The sequence below is a fragment of the Carassius gibelio genome, chromosome B4, assembly GCF_023724105.1.
Source record: "Carassius gibelio isolate Cgi1373 ecotype wild population from Czech Republic chromosome B4, carGib1.2-hapl.c, whole genome shotgun sequence".
Lineage (NCBI taxonomy): Eukaryota > Metazoa > Chordata > Actinopteri > Cypriniformes > Cyprinidae > Carassius > Carassius gibelio.
Window position 1 is genome coordinate 12,067,629 of NC_068399.1, and position 17,057 is coordinate 12,084,685.

General features: G+C 36.4%; 1 protein-coding gene across 1 annotated transcript; it reads left to right on the forward strand.

Moving 5' to 3' along the window:
• The first annotated feature begins 371 nt into the window (after window positions 1–371).
• On the forward strand, window positions 372–16,545 carry LOC127956197 (transmembrane and coiled-coil domain protein 3). Its single transcript, XM_052553977.1, has 4 exons — window positions 372–625; window positions 13,074–14,011; window positions 14,448–14,583; window positions 14,960–16,545. Exons 1-4 carry the CDS (start codon window positions 563–565, stop codon window positions 15,260–15,262), a joined length of 1,440 nt encoding a protein of 479 aa, XP_052409937.1. The 5' UTR covers window positions 372–562; the 3' UTR covers window positions 15,263–16,545.
• Window positions 16,546–17,057: the final 512 nt, after the last annotated feature.

Genomic DNA, 17,057 nt, shown 5'->3' on the forward strand with positions numbered 1-17,057 from the left:
TATATTATTATTATTATATTTAATATGTTATTATTTAGTAGTTGCTAAGGCAACATTTCTAAGTTTCTTAAAATAAATTTAAGCCTAAAAGGAGTTCACAATAAAATAAAATAAAAAAAACACATAAAAAACATAAAGGAAAAAAAAGGGTAAGAATTACCAAAAACTGCATTTTTGATCAGATTAATACGAAAAAAAAATCATTAATTTTTCTCAATATATATAGAGCTACTTTAAAATGACATTTTTTATTTTGATGAAAGAAAAGAACACATTTGACCACCTGTTGTACCGCCCCTAAATGGCTGTGACGTAATGATGAGCTCGCGTCCAGCTCCTCCCCCCCCTCTCTCTCTCTCTCTCACCAGATAAGTGTGCTCGAGGGTTGAGTGGCTGTGACCGTGTGTGTGTGTGAGTGAATGTGTGTGTCGCGCAGATTACAAAGAGGAGTCCACGGACCGAGAGCGCGCGGCGGCGCCCCGCAACCTGCGACACAATGTAGCGAACCGAAATCGCACAAGAGAGTCTAGTTTGACCGGACCGGACCGAAGTGAACTGAACTATGCCCAGCGCCGACAGAACTTTACCTGAACTCGAGAGGAACTCTTTCTTTCACTGCGAAATGGTAGTTATGCTTAAGTGTGTTTAATCCATCCATGCAGCGCGTTATCTAACCCTGACACTGTGCATGATATGTCTGGATATTGAATGAGCAAATGTGTTTCTGCTGTTTATGGCTCCGAAGAAGATGTTGTTTTTCTTGTTAAGCGTGCTTTTCTGAAATATCTTTAATTTTACTAATAATACTCCAACCAGCCTATTGTTTTGATGTAAACAATGGTTTTGTTACAGTGGTTCTGTTAACGTACCGCGATTTTACTGTCTTTTACATGCATGATATGGCACTGCTGTCGTGTTGTTTTATTTGCATAGTTATCATTACTGTGGTTTTACAAGGTTTAAATCTATTAAGGGTATCTTATTAATGTGCATTGCATCTACAACCTTTATAATCTATATAGTAATATGATATCTCTGTTAAACCTCTAAAAATGGCAACATATACCTCAAAAAATAATTTACTGCTATTTTCCGAGACATTATGTCTTGGTTTCTTTCTTTTTTTTCTTTTTTTTTCAAAATAGTTCTTTAATTCAAATATTATAGTTTGTAAATCTCATAAAAGTAACATTTACCTCAAGGTTAGTTGACATCCCTGGCATAGTACATTACCATTCAAAATTTGAGAATAGTAAGATTTTAAAAAACTAAAAGTAATTAATACGCAGAATCAAAAAAAAAGTTGCAGTGAATACATTTACATAATATCATGGTTTACACAAAAATATTGATTATATATAAGAAATGCTCATTGAATGTCAAATTGGCATATTAGAATGATTTCTGAAGGATCGGGAAAGTACAGGCTGCTGAAAATTCATCTTTGCCATTACAGGAATAAATAACAATTTAAAAACGTATGAAAACAGAAAACAATTATTTTAAATTTGTAATATTGCAATACTTTTACTGTATTTTTCATGAAATAAATGCAGCCTTGGAGGGCACAAGAGACTTTTCGACGTCTCTTACCGACTCCATATTTTTGAACAGTAGTGTTCATGCCCGATCCATTCCAGTTATTTGCATGATCTATGCACGATGCTCAAGCACGAACAACAACAACAACAAAAATTCCAAAAGGAATGCCAGTGGAATTTCCATCATGAATTGGAACCAGTTCTAAAAGCACTAGATGGGAATCTACTATTTGTTAAAAATCTCTTGGTTATTATAATTATTTCATTATTTTAATCATTTTTTTTTTTTTTTGTAACTAGGTCTGGTATAAACATCCTAAAAATAAGCTGAGTAGTAAAGTAGTTCAGTAATGCTGAAGCTGTGTCTCTCTTCGGAGAGTGTGTTCAGAGGTCACTGGATCGAATGATACTTAACCCCAGTTGGACCGGTTGCGCTGGAGTTTGCCGTAACAGAACGAGTTAATGGCGACGCTTCAGCATTCATGAAAATCTCAATTCCAAGTATCTGTTGCACACACACGCCTAAACCACATTGAAATGCGATTGGAAACACTGGGGTGATGGTGGCCTGCTGGGGCATGTGCTCTGGTCTTGAGTCGGCTGTTGTAAGCAGAACAAGTGCTTCTGTGTCCAACCAACGTGTGTGTGTGTTTGTGTGTAGACCCCCGACCCCTGGCACCAAGACAATGTGTGTGCCAGACTGATGCTGTTGCCACTTTGTTAAAAGAACGTGTTGGTTTGCATTGCTAAACCTAAAGAGTATTTGTGCACTTTCAAGTGAAGTAAATGAGTGCATTAGCAGCACTGAATCAGTCTGTTTAAATGAGGTTCTTGGAGGAAACCCATTTACATGCTGTTAGCAGAGATGCAGGGTTAGAGGATGGAAGGGTCTCTGATTGTTTTGAATGTGTCTGCCAGTGCATTACTAAGCCTGGCGTTAATGGAGAGAAAGAACGTAAAACACATTCGATTAGCCTTTCGTTATTGAATTGCTTTACGTGTATGCTTTGACGTATCAAACGTGTTGCGTTAGTGAAGCTGCCTTTATGGATCTCCCCAGTGGCTGAAGTATTGATTAAATGACAGATCAAATGGAAACATATGTTGAGTTCATGTGACTAATGCTTAAGTGATGCTATACGAATTGGGTTTTGACACTTTGGGGCTCCTAAAAACACAAAAATAAACACATTTGCAGATCTATCATCTACCTGAATTGGTTTTATATTCATTTACTTGAATTTCAAAATGAACGTCTGATTCTTTGAACATTTTGGTCATGTAAAGCTGGCAGATATGTACATTTGTATTTCATACTTTGTGATAGGGCTGGGCGATATGGAGCAAAAAATATATCTCGATATATTTTGCTATATCTCGATATACGATATATATCTCGATATCTTTACAGGAAAAATAACCCACAAAAAACTACTTCAAAAACAAATATGGCAAATATTACATGTTAAGGGGCCTATGAAACATTTTATTTTTTTCTTCACCATATGTTTTATTGTTACCTAATTCTGTGTTTTAGCATGTGCAATTATTTAAATGCATAAAAACAACTTAATTAGTTAAAAACAATTCTTAAAATAGCCTTATGTGAAATGTTTTTTTCCCTTCAGAAATTCTGTGTATTTACATTTTTCTGATTATCAAATGAAGGCATAAAACATTAATTTAATTTATCTTCTAATTATTAAACTTTATTTTTTGGTAAACAAAGGGGATTTACTATTAAAAATAAAACATGGGAGAAATGTTGTGTGATTATTCCTTATAAAATTATGTTCGTTTCATTTTAATAGTACTAGTAGTGGGCTATCTACATTCTGCTGTACAATAGTAATAGATTTCTGTCAAATACTTTTATTTTGACGGGTTTACCTTCACAGTTCTGTGTATGTGATACCACAGTCTATGATGTGATATGAGCTAGTCTTACTCAAATCAAACGGTCATATGCTCATGAAGTGACTCTCAGTGCAGTTCTGGAGATGTTCCTCATGTGTTCACGTCTTTATTTAGAGAGAGGAAAGACAATGAAATCAGCGCGAGCGTTATGCGAGCTTCCGTGTTTAATGAATGAAGACGCGCTTCTGCTCCATTCGTTGACACAGACACGCAGAACATGCAGGATTCATATTTAAATAGACTTTTCCGGGTTAATATTTGCAGATATTAGTCCATTTCGCGATTTGATGTAAGTGCATGACCGACTTTTGATCTTTTCGAGCGGGGGCGAGCACAGCACAGGGAAGGCAAACAAGCAAAGTGGCGGAATCAGAATATAAACAATATATCGATATATACGATATGTCAAAATCCATATCGTGTTTAAAAAATATCTCGATATATTTTAAATATCGAGATATCGCCCACCCCTACTTTGTGATGAGGGTTACAAAAAGTGATGTAACCATAAACAAAATATTAAAAAGTAATGTAACACTTTAGAAGAGTGAACAATTCTTACTTTTAACTAGTGGCTTATTAGCATGTCTATTATTAACATATTAGCTATTTATTAGTACTCATAAAGCACATATTGTACATGAGCATATTCTTAACAACTACTTTACTAACTATTAATAAACAGCAAATTAGAAGTTTATTGAGGCTGAAGTCATAGTTAATGGTTTGTTAATAGCAAGAATTGGCCCTTGTAATAAAGTGTGACCAATAATAAATGTAAAGACATTTATAAAAAAGAAATTTAATTAATTTAATTTATGCATTTAGCAGACACTTTTATCCAAAGCGACTTACAGTCATTCAGGCTAACATATTTTACCTAACATGTGTTCCCTGGGAATCGAACCCACAACCTTGCGCTGCTAACACAATGCTCTTCAACTTGAGCCAGAGGAACACAAAAGCAATGTACGAACACTAGTTCTTACAACATTAAAGAAATGTAATATTTTTGGTGTTTGGACCGGTGAAAATGTTGGCAGACTTGTAGAAATTATTATTTGTTATTTTTTTGAGGGAATTTCTCTCAATGGTGATTTTGTCATCATTTATATAATAAATAACATAATTATAATTTATATAATTAAATTTTTAATTTAATTTTAATTTAATTTATATGACTTACTACTGTATGCACGCAAACACGTGAGAATGAAGCTGTTGTTCTGGGGATGTTTTGGTGGTCATGGGTGTCCTGCATTCCTGTTGTTTCCAGGGTTACCTGTAGAATCCCCCTCAACCCCCTCACCAGCATGTGAAGCATGATGCAATGCTAAAAACACTAGAACGCTCCCATCAGCGGTGCTGTTCACGTCAGATGTTTGCACTCCTGACACACTCTCTCAGTCTCACTCAGAGTTATTACTGTTTCCGTCTCTGTTGTGAAACTGTCCGATGTGGCCATAACTTACTGCTCTACTATTGTGTGTGTGTGTGTGTGTGTGTGTCACAAATAAGATCGTGGAACTGGCTGTGCCCCAGAGTGCTCTCTGCGAAGACAAGATTTGTGGATGAGGATGGATCTAGTATTTTATCTTCCTGCTATATTGGAAGAGATATAAGATGTGTGTAGTGTACTGGGGAAAAACAGATTAAAGGAATGTTCTGGGTTTAATAAAATTGAGCATCTGACATTGTTGATTTCTACAGAAAGCAATTGACGCATCACAGAGTTTGTAAAAGCAAACAAAAGGGGGCTTAATAGTAATGAGCTTACAATGGAAATATACAGGGAAAGGCTTTTCTTTGGAAAGCTAAAATATGTTTATTTTGTGAATTGATTTATGAGTGTAAAATTGCCTATTAATCTTGTACGCACAGAGTCATTTAACTCAAAATGTAAAGACATCAACCACACACATTTGCACAATATGGTTAGTTCAGGATGAATATGTCTTGTGGTGTGACCCTTCAAATAATTTTATATGAATATATGAAATTTAGCAATTCATTAAATTTGTTAAAAATACTTGGAAAAACAAAATGAATTAAGATGTGAGGAAAATGTTAATGCTTTTTATGCTCGGTTACACCACATGACATTTAGTCAACATTTATAAACCTTTCTTTGACAGTGATGGACGTTTTCATTTATTTATTGAATTATTCCAAAGTAATGCGAAACCAACACGAATGCATTTCTGAGAACTTGGCAAGTGTTTTAAAAAGGTCTCGAACTGAAAAACCAAAATAACCTTGATCTTTTGAGGTCACAGTACTTTTAAAAACATCCTGTTTCAGGCTTGTTGGTCTAAAATCAGCTTATATTAATGGATATGGGTATAATAATAATAATAATAATAATAATAATAATAATAATAATAATAATAATAATTCCTTACATTAATATAGCGCTTTTCTAAGCACTCGAAGTGCTTTACATTGTGAGGGGGTATCTCCTCATCCACCACAGCTAATGTTTTTATTACGTGATCGCTATTGCATTGTCTGTTAAACAGATAGTTTTTAACCTATATCACAGCAGCGTCCACCTGTGAAGGATGTTGACACAATTATTAGCCAATCATAGTGGCTGTTTACTCTGAGTCTACAATCCGCCACACCTATTCAAACAGAGCATTGTGATGAGGGGGTCAAAACAAACAGAAAACAGCCTATAACTTCTTAATAGTTTTTTTTTTTTATGTAAAAAAAAAATCTTGATAACATTATAAGCGGACCTCAAAGATCTGCACAAAAAAAACAGTTAGTGAGTCGTTTACATTTTTTTCGGTCAGTTTATTTTAAAGTCCAATTCTCGCTTTTAAAGCATTAACTATGATTTTTGTCACTCTGTTTAATTATGCCATGTAAGCAAGGTTTATTTTCTTTGTAAATGTGCATACATGAAGCGTTTCAGTTCTTGAGTGAGGACGGATAAGGTACAGGAAATTAATTATGATATCACGTCATTGAATTTTTTATGTCTGTGCATGTGCTTCTTTAAATGGCCATTATGTGAAATACATTTGCTCGTGTGTTTTAGAGAAGTTTGAACATAGTTTTGAAGGCAAACATGTCTTTGCCCTCTGGCTTGGAGTTTCTATGAAGTTAGTCACGTGACAAGCAGACAGAGCAAGTTTCTGCAGGACGCACATGCTGGACACACCCGAGTATCTACTGTATGTGTGTCTTCATGCAGATACGTGTTCACAGACAACAGTGTGATAACAGACAGCTTCTGACCTGTCGTATTTACACAAAGAATTTAAGGCACAGTTATTTCTTGTGTCCCAGAGTGCTTTACTTTCTTGTATTTACAGTTACTTTAGAGTGCCACATGCCTCTGTTTTTACTTTTGAGACTGCAATTCTACAGGTAAAGGCTTAAATGATCTCTTCAATTTAAATGAGCTTGTTTCTCTATAGTATTGAAGAAACTATGGGTTTCAGTGTCAGATCCTGATATGAGATGAACTGACCTCATTATAGTGTGATAGTTTATTGCTCTTCATGTAAGAGGGCTTCTACATAAACACTGCTTATTCTTCTCTGTGTAGATAAAATATATATTTCTTATTATAAAAGTGGTTTAGAAGAGCAGTGAGAGATTTTCTCTCTTTTGCTGTTTGATTAACATGAATGACACACAGCAAGAATATTAAGACTGCTGTCACTTTAAGAGCTGCCCAGATCCAATATACTGTTATACATGTGTTTGCTTTCACTTAAGAGGAAAATGACTGTGATGACAAGCATACTTGCAGAGATGGGTGTTTTAACACATACAAGTGTGTGTATAAACGCTCAAGGGTTATAAAGCGGCACAAATAACTCCGTGGTCAATACTTTCATAGTCTATGAGCACCTCTGACAGTGCTCAGAAACACTTTCTCAGTTTTTTTTTTGTTACTTCCTTTTACAGTTTACAATTATTACAACATAACTGTTTCCTGCAGCATATTCCACAGTTGGAGAAGAAAGCCCTGGATGCCAAAGACAGGCAGTTATCCACACAAATGGACATTTCAACCAGGACCTTTTTTGACTCTTTTTTAGTACTTAATGCAAACAGATATAAACCAGTTTGATGCTTGCTTCCCTTTGCCCTTTGCTTGAATTTGGCTGTTTATTGTGCAGTTTTGCTATAGGTTTTATCACATTACCTCTAAGGGGGTGGGGTTGGGGATGGGGGGTGGAGTCAGAAGAAAGTGAGTGAACACATCTTTGGGCTTTTGTTTGTGGGAATTATGTTTTGGACTTTGTGCCTAGTAGCTTCTATATGTATACAATTCTTGTTTGCCACCATAAGTGGAACAACAACTCGCAACTGTGTAATGCTAAATAATAATAATGACTAATGACAATCAATATACAACATATATTTGTTGCGTTATCCTCTGACTTGACGCAAAAACAAAGGCTGCAACCAAATTTGCCTATTTCCCAACTATATAGACGAAAAATTGATGTGAAAAGAAAATTCACAGTATTCTTAAATTACTACGACTTAAGACATATTACTTCCAGCGAGATACTGAGGTGTGCATTCAATAGACACTTCATTATACCACAAGGCCATAGTAGATGAGTCTGAAATGGCGGTAAAGCGATGCAACTGAGTGTCAGGACAATGACAACACGAGGTCCATTTGTATTATAGACAATCTCACTATATAAAACATTGTTTTCAGCCGTTGCGAAGTAAATAATAAGTACGTTCTAAAGAGAGTATGTGATTTGTATTTATGTTTTTTATTTTATTTATAATAAGCAGTTTTTACAATTAAATTGCAGTTTTTACAATTAAAATGAACTGTATTTTGATAAAACATTAAGATGTGAAAAGCACTATTGTTTTGTTCAGTATGTAGGATGATGCAAATTTGTGTCGGAAACCCTGTAAAGTATGCATAGTCACACCACCTGTGTATGCAGTTTAACCAGTTCAATCTGATCGTTTATCTTTAGGGGATTGCCAGTAGAAAAACTTGTTCCACTACAACTGTCCCAGCCTTTGAACGTTAGATTTCAGATTACATTTGAGTTTACAAAACACTGGTTTCCCTTTTCGGGCTGAAAACTGACACTCTTACTCTCTGTGTTGTGTGTGTAATAAGAGAAGTGTGTATGCAGCTGCATCTGGGATGTCAAAATACAAATTAATTGTGTCAGAAACCGCCATCTCAGCCCTTTGTTTTTTTTTTTTTCACTTCCTCATTTTCTCATTTTATCTGGCACTCAAACTGTTAAATGCAAATGATAAGTGCTTTTTTGTGGTCTGCTTGTTTGAGTGTGTCAGAAAGGAAATTCCATTGGCGTTTTGATTTGAATTTCATGTAGTTTCATTTCAACAGTGTTCTTTCTGTAGACATCAGCATTATGTAAAGCATGTGAACAAGCATCGCACAAGGGTTTTATAAGTCTTCTGTGTACAGAGCTGTTCTGTGCTCAGAGGCTGAGAGCTCTTCACATGATAGGCCCGCTGTGAGGTCACTTCCACTGGCCACATGCTAACTCTAATCTTTTTATCTTAACCCCTCTCTCTCTTTCTCTCTCTCTCTCTCTCTCCAGTAATAATCAAGGGTTGGATTATACAATCTCAGTACACACATTCCTTGTTCAGTTTAGTTCAGTAGGGGTGTAAACCTCAGTCAGGCGTTAGGTTTACAGAGAATAACATGATGTACTTGTAATATGTAAACTAACAGGTTTGTTAAGATCAGAGGGAGATTCTGTTCATATATATGTGCATGCGTAATTGTTGTTATGTGGAATTATTATAATGCTTTATAGTGAAGTTAAAAATAATTGGGGAAAAGAAATATGACTCAGACATGTGATAGACAGGGTTCATTTAGATACATTATTATGTTTTAAGGTTATTTTAAAGGATTAGTTTTGAACTTAAACGCCATGTTCATCCAAGATGTTGATGTTTTTCTTTCTTCAGTCAAAAATACATTAATTACAGGAAAAATTCCAGGATTTGACTCCATATAGTAGAATTCAATGGGGAGCAGTGGGATGAAGGTCCAAATCGCATTTTCAAGCTGAGGAATAAGGGTTTTATATCTAGCGGAATTTTTTTTACTTTTTTAACCACAAATGCTCATTTTGTTCTAGCTCTGTGATGCTTGTCCACAGCTTTATGCAGTCACATTTGAATGGTCATGCGTGACCCAGGCAGAAGTAGTAACAAGGTCCATCTGATTTTCTTCTTAACACTGTAAAAAAGAATTTGAGTCAACTTCAAATAATGTGTTACCCCGCTAACTTTTTTGAGTCGCGTAAACTTATTTTAAACTAAAAGATATTTTAGTTGACTAGACCAGGGGTGGCCTGAATAGAAAGCTACAGAAAGGTGAGTTTTAATTAGTGTTGGAGCAGAACTCCTGGACTAGACAAAACGTTTAAGTCAGTGGGGTAACAAAATATTTTAAGTTGAAACTATTATTATTATATTATTATGGTCACACTTGATCATTCCAACATGACTACATAACACACAAGACCAAGCTAGTGCAAGAAATTATTAGGCAATTTTTATTCTGGAAGTGAACTCATCCTTTAAGTATTTAAGATTATCATCCAAGAAAAAAAGTTATATGCCAATATTTTTAAAGAAATCTGCATGTAAAAAAAACAAAAGACAAATTCCAGATTGCACAAATTACTGATGACGTAAATCAGATGCCAGGTGTGTGTGTCACAGGAAGGAGAAAGTAAGGAAGGTTAGATGAGCAGACACGTTAGATCTGACTGACCTAGTTCTCCAGAGCACCGTTTCTGCCCTGAAGACACGGATACAGTCTGGTCAAAGTTAGAAGAGGTTCAGAGTTGCTTCAGTGACACATGCGCAAACATGATTAGAGCTCTTTCACAAGCATTAATCATTAAACGCCATTTGACAAGAAAAGTCGTGCTCTTTTAACCTGTGACAGTCCAAATAAGTGGATGATATTGAACTGTTTTGATATTAACAGCATCATAATTGTTCTTCCTTTGCAGATTAAGTGAACATATTCGATTTGAAAAATGTTTTGATTGATGCACGTATTGAATAAAATAATGAATGTATCTGGTGTCAAAATTATGATTCACCAGAAGGTTTTTTTTTTATTATTATTATTATTTCTTTTCAGATTCATGAACTTCAAGCCACTAATGCTTGAGTTGACATGTTGTCTGCATATGCTTGTATTATCTTCCCTCTCCTTGACTGCAGTTCGAGTCATAAAAGCCTCTGTCCCTGATCTCTGTCGGCCTGTTACTGCTTCATGGCTAGCTGCCATGGTAACAGACTTAATTTCATTGCAAATATCTGACATTTGGACATTTGAATTAAGTTTTATATAAGCGTACACAAATAATTCACCACTAAGAGCTGATAATAATAAGTATTTTGCTCTGAAAAGAGCTTTTCTAAAGCTAGCGATGGCTCATATGTTTGAAAACTGCAGCCTCCATCTGTCTCTTGTTAGTGTTGTTTGTACGTGTTGAGATGCTGAATGTAGCTCTTAGTAAGGCTCGAGCGTGGCCTGATGAAAATGAACCATCTTCACAATCCTGTAGAAGAGATGATTCATCCCGGGCAATTTAAAGGGCTAATTCAACCAAAATTACTTAGTGTCACCATTTATTCATCCTCATGTAATTTCTGTATTTTTCATCTTGTTAGCTATTAATTTGTTTCCACTTTAGCTCAAAAATCGACTGTCTGCTTCAAATAATTCATTTAAAGCACCATCTCTGATTTGTATAGAGCTGCTGGGAAGAAATTTAGCCCAACAACAGAAGGGTTTTCAGAACGGAAAATGAATTAATCATTTAAATTCTAAAACTATCAAAATGCTATGAGGTTATGAGGTCTTTATGCACTACTTTTGTAGTCTTTTTGGGGCTTGACAGTTTAAATCAGCATCCGTTTTAGCACCTGGGACATTATTTAGTAAATATATCATTTTGTGTTGCATGGAAGATTAATGTGAGTTTGACATGATTGAGTAAAGGCCCAAAACATCATTAAGTAGGGTCCTTGAACATTTGAAATCTACCTTAAATGATTTATTTCTATGGACTGATATTGCTTAAGGCTTTAGGGGATGTTCACCATTCGTTTTTCCATTCCAGTGTGCCACTTTTGCACATTGTTTTTCTAGGTAAATACGTATGTATGACCATTGCGCTTGCGTCATGCATCTTTTGCAGCATCTTGCACATGAATGCCAAATTTTTAAAAGGCCGTGTCAAGTTAAATAAATAAAAAAAAAATTAGCTTCTAGATGAAACGCTGCTTATCAATGGCAGTTCCAAAACAGTGGATCAATCAGAAGACCACGGAGGCGGGGTCAGCTTTGTGAGCTTTTGTTTGTTGTTTTTGTTTCTGTTATTGCATCACGTTTCAAAGTGGAGTGCTGCACTATTGTAAAAAACTTATTCGACGCAAAGACGCATTTTGTGTTAACGGCACCTTAACACTTGGATCTCTGACCCAGTTGGTTTGCTCGCTTCCATGGCTCCAGTACACTGTTTTTTACACCAACTGGCAACCTGGAGTGTCGAAATACTATTGGGGAAAATTGGTTGTGGGTGGAATCACACATTTAAGAAGAAGAATAACTGGCTGTGCCATTGTTTTTCAGAGAAACAAGAAAACTAATTTAGCGTGTTTCTTAATTATCTGCGAATGTATATATTTTGTATGCTTTAGTACAGTCAAAAAAATGACATACAGTAAATTTTTTGAGTGGGTACCAAAGTGCAGTGTGCATGCAGAACATGGAAGGTCCACTGGACCACTGCATTGCCCTGAAAATTGTTTTTGGACTAACTACCCTTTTAGTTTGCCTGAATGAATTTATGTTCTTCAGGACCCTGGGGATGGCTTATTATTGCCAACCCATTTCACAGGATTGTAAAGTGACCTTATGAAGGGCTTCATTCATTTCCTCATTCTGAGAGGAATTTCTTCCACTCCATTTGGTCCACGGCTTATTTCAGTCAAAAAATTGTTGACCCAAATCTTTATTTACTACTATAGGTACACAATAACCATTTCCTTCATCTATAGTCGTTATTTTGCATGTCCAGGACAAGTGGATATTTTTTTAATGGGAAAGTGAAAGAGAATTTTACTGCTAGTTAAAACGTTTAGTGCTTCTCTAGTAACAGAAAATAATGAGAGAAGCAGTAAACTTTGGAAAGAATGTCTCTGATTTTATTACATTGTTATGATTATGGATAATATGTTGACAGTAACAAGTCCATAAGAAATCTCTGTGTGAGAGAGATGAAAATTCAAAACAAGTTAGCCAACGGAAATAGTTTTTAATGTTAACAGCCCTAGAGTGTCTTATTGTTTTAATATTATTAAAAAAAAAATTCTGGACAAGTAAACCTTTATTACTTGGACTAATGAATGAGCGATTAACCTGTCAAAACAATTTGATTGACGAGCCCTGCATTGGAGAAATTCTGAACCATTATGTAGCTAAAGACATCTATCAAATGTATTGTTATTATTTTGGCCAGTACTAAACACAAGCTCTTTGTGTGACACTTTATTGTATCCATTCTAAAATGATTAATTTTAGTCTCTCTCCATTCTTTTCAGGCAGAGAGAGGTGGTGATGTGAACACCCTCAGCGTGCCAATGGTCATGCGTAGAGGAGGTTCAGAGACTTGTTTAGATCTGGATTCTAATCTGGTGGTACGGGACACCCCACGATCACGCGCTGGTCTGAACACCCTACAGCAGAAAGTGCTGAAAGTGAAAGAGCAGCTGAGAATTGAGCAAAATTTACAGGATGAGAACGTGGCTGAGTATCTCAAACTCATTAACAGTGCCGACAAGCAGCAGAGCAGCCGCATCAAACAAGTGTTTGAGAAAAAGAACCAGAAAACGGCACACAATATCGCTCAGCTTCAGAAGAAGCTAGAGCAGTATCAACGGAAGCTGAAGGAGTGGGACCTCTCAAATTTGACCAAACACATGCCACCACACTCCAAAGAAAATGAGCTGCTCAAAGACAACCCCAAGGACAGTGTGGTCACAGGAAGTGGGCACCACTCACATTTGGAGAAAGTCAAAACTATCGGTCCGGGAGTTTCACTGTCGCCACCGTTCTTCTTCAGCAAGTCCAAAGGGATTGCAAACCTCATTCGCAACAAATTTGGTAGCGCGGACAACATTGCACACCTGAAGAGCACCATGGATACAGGAAGTGGGCTGCAGGTGGAAGGGGGGGCCCGAAATCTGAGCGGCAGCGCCACCATAACCCCTAAACCCAAATATCCAAGCGATGACGAGTGCTCCACAGAGACGTCAATGTCCATTGAGAGTAATGGTCATGTGACTGGATCAGGTGTGCCAGGGTCTGGGAGAGAAGAGGGCCAAGGGGAAAACAGCAGCCGGCTGGTGGAAGCCTGGGAGGAGATCAGGGACCTGAGAGAAGCTCAGAATCTACTGTCAGAAGACATTGACACGCTGAAGACCCAGTTTAGATGTGAATTTGACAGTATTATGCAAACACTACAAGAGGAGCGATTCAGGTAAATAGTCTTGGTAACACATGAAGTGTTCTGGATAAAGATCTTTTTGCTGATACAAAAAGAACCAATCAGCTGCGCCATGTGAATAATGATGTCTTTACGTCAGCCTGCGCCAATCTAGAGTTTCACGATAGAACTTTGGATTTATAATGTTGTTTCTAAAATCCACTTGAAGCCCTTTTAGTGTTCTATTTAATTAGGATGAAAAAATAGGTTACATTTTATAATATCAACATTTCATCTTTCATTATTGGCCATATCATGCAAGTAATTATCAGCATGAATACCAAATATCATCGGCTCCCACGTGTCTTGTGACCATTTGTGGCATGTTGGGACATCAGCACGCCACTCAACATAAGCCGGCTCTTTCAACTCTTCATTTCCACTCTGTATTTCTCACACACTCTCCCTAATTGTTATTCTTCTGTGTAAGGTGTGAGCGGTTGGAAGAACAGCTGAACGACCTCACAGAGCTCCATCAAAACGAAACCGGAAACCTCAAACTGGAGCTAGCCAGCATTGAAGAGAAGATGGCCTATCAAGCTAATGAACGAGCACGGGATATACAGGTACAGACCTACACAAAAACACTCACATACGCTTATGTAAAGTGCTGAATAAAAGGAATACTATGTTACTCTAATCGTGATAAAACAATGAAGTTATCTTTTCAATGTTAATTTGAGCTTTAATCCTAACCAGCCACAACCACAACATCCCGCGGTAAAATCTCACTCCACTTAACTGTATCTAGACACCAAATATTCTGACTTTGTTAATGACGGAACTTGGAGCATACGTTTTCTGTAGATCTTCACCAATGCAAAAGTGCTCCATAATCCCTCAAGGAGCCCTTATATTAAAGATCCGCAATCTCTTTGAACCGCTGCTTGGACAATCGGATTAAAAAACTGGAGTTGTGTATCTTTCTCTTCCTCTCCGCAGGATGCTTTAGAAGTTTGTCAGACGCGAGTGAGTAAGTTGGAGTTACAGCAGCAGCAGCAGCAGGTTGTGCAGTTGGAAAGCGCCGACGCCAAAGTGCTGCTGGGAAAATGCATCAACATCATGCTGGCCATCGTCACCGTGATCTTGGTGTGCGTCTCCACTGCTGCTAAGTTTTCCGCTCCACTGATGCGGAGTCGTCTACACATGTTCGGGACTTTCGTATGCGTGTGTCTGCTGCTGTATAGCTGGAGCAACTGGGAGCATCTGCAGTGTGCAATAGAACGAATGCTGCTGCCCAGATGAGGGACGCGAAACATGCATGTTCAGTGATTTTATCCTCCTGGGATCTTCCCTTCATAATGTGACTGTCCCAAGACAATGGCTTTAACACGTTCTTTCGTTTCTTCTTTTTTTTTGGTCTGTTGTGTTTTTGTGTGTTTGTGAAAGAGTATTCATGATGTACTGTAGCAGAAACGGATCCACCTCTGTGACTATACTGTGTTATCTCAAATAACTTTGTTATATAATATTTCATCCTGTAATCATAAGAACAAAATATTTTGCGTAAAGAACATGAAGAATAATTAGAGACCATAGATTTATTATTATTATTTTTTTTTTTTTACTGTGACATTATTGTCATGATTTTTTCATGGGTGGTTTACTTTTGAGGAATTCTCATTATTATTATTATTCTCAATGTTCTTCATTATTCTCATTAGTCTTATTACTGTGATGTATTTGATTTGAAAACAATATTTTTTTTTTCTAATTTTTTATAATACGATTTGTATTGCAGTAATGAGAATGAGAATGCAAAAAAGGTAACAGTCTTAAAAAAATGCTTGATTCTTTATGCAGTAAAATGTATGCTTATTTTTTTTATTTTTAATGTTAAAATAGAGAACAAATACGGACATGTTTTAGACACAGTTTTATCCGTTTACTGTTTTCTAGCATTATTTGTACTACTGAAATGGCCTGAAGTTCTTTTCACTAGCACTTTAAACACAGTGCCCAGGTTTATGAGATTCTGTGTGGGGCTTTTTTTGATTTAATTGTATTATTATTCTTTAGTCTGAGAAGTGGTTCTCTGTACTGACCACAGAAGATGGAAACACTGTCTTTTTGTTTGTTGTGTAATAGAAATGCCTTGGGGTTATAGAAACTAGAACATAAGAAGGACACAAATTTCAAACAAAAAGGAAAAAAACTTATGTAACATATTCTGAACTGTTCCTCATTGGAGTTAGAATTACTATTTTTATATACATTTTTTTTTATTTGCTTTGTTTAATGTATAATTGAATGATTCCCACCATGCAAACTGATTTCAGCATCATTACCACTGTCTGTTTGAGTGTGTGCCTGTCTGTGATTTTGACTGAAGATTGTATAAGCCACTAAATCTGAATTTACCCATCAACCTGAACTAAAATGTGGTGTGTAAATAGAGTTTTAGAGGCCTTTTTACCTTTAAGCATGGGGAAAGTGATTTTATTTTATACAGTGTCCATGTGGTAGGAGACTGGTCTGGTCTTAAATATGGTCTAAACCTAAAATAAACGGCCTCATTTTTACTGAAATTTGACTTTGTTGATTCTTTATTTACTCAACCACCAGATGAATTTCTCAGTGGATGGAACCATTTAGTTCTTTCTTCTAACTATTTCTTGTTCAAATGTAGTTGTTCAGTTCAATATTTATATTACACTGCCTGTGCTGTTTGACATTAGTTACCTGACACATAATCCTTTGCGAGGCCTGAAGTGAAGCGTTAAATGTCTTTCATTATTTTTTAAAGGTCACTGATAACGCGTTTGCTTCAGAAAAAATCTTGATGCCGCCCTCTTGTGGTTGATGAAGGAAAACCAGCAAAGGACCAGCATAAACCAGCAAAGGACCAGCATCAAAACATGGTCCGTGTACTTGTTGGCCAATGGATTTTCAAAAAGATTATTTTTGGATTATTCAAAACATACCTAACCAGCATATGCTGTTTTGTTTTTTCAGCAGGGTCACCATCAAAATCGATAAAATCTTGTTTGGACAAGTTAGAGAAGGCTTAATTTATAAATTCAGTTGGCTCAAGCTTTAT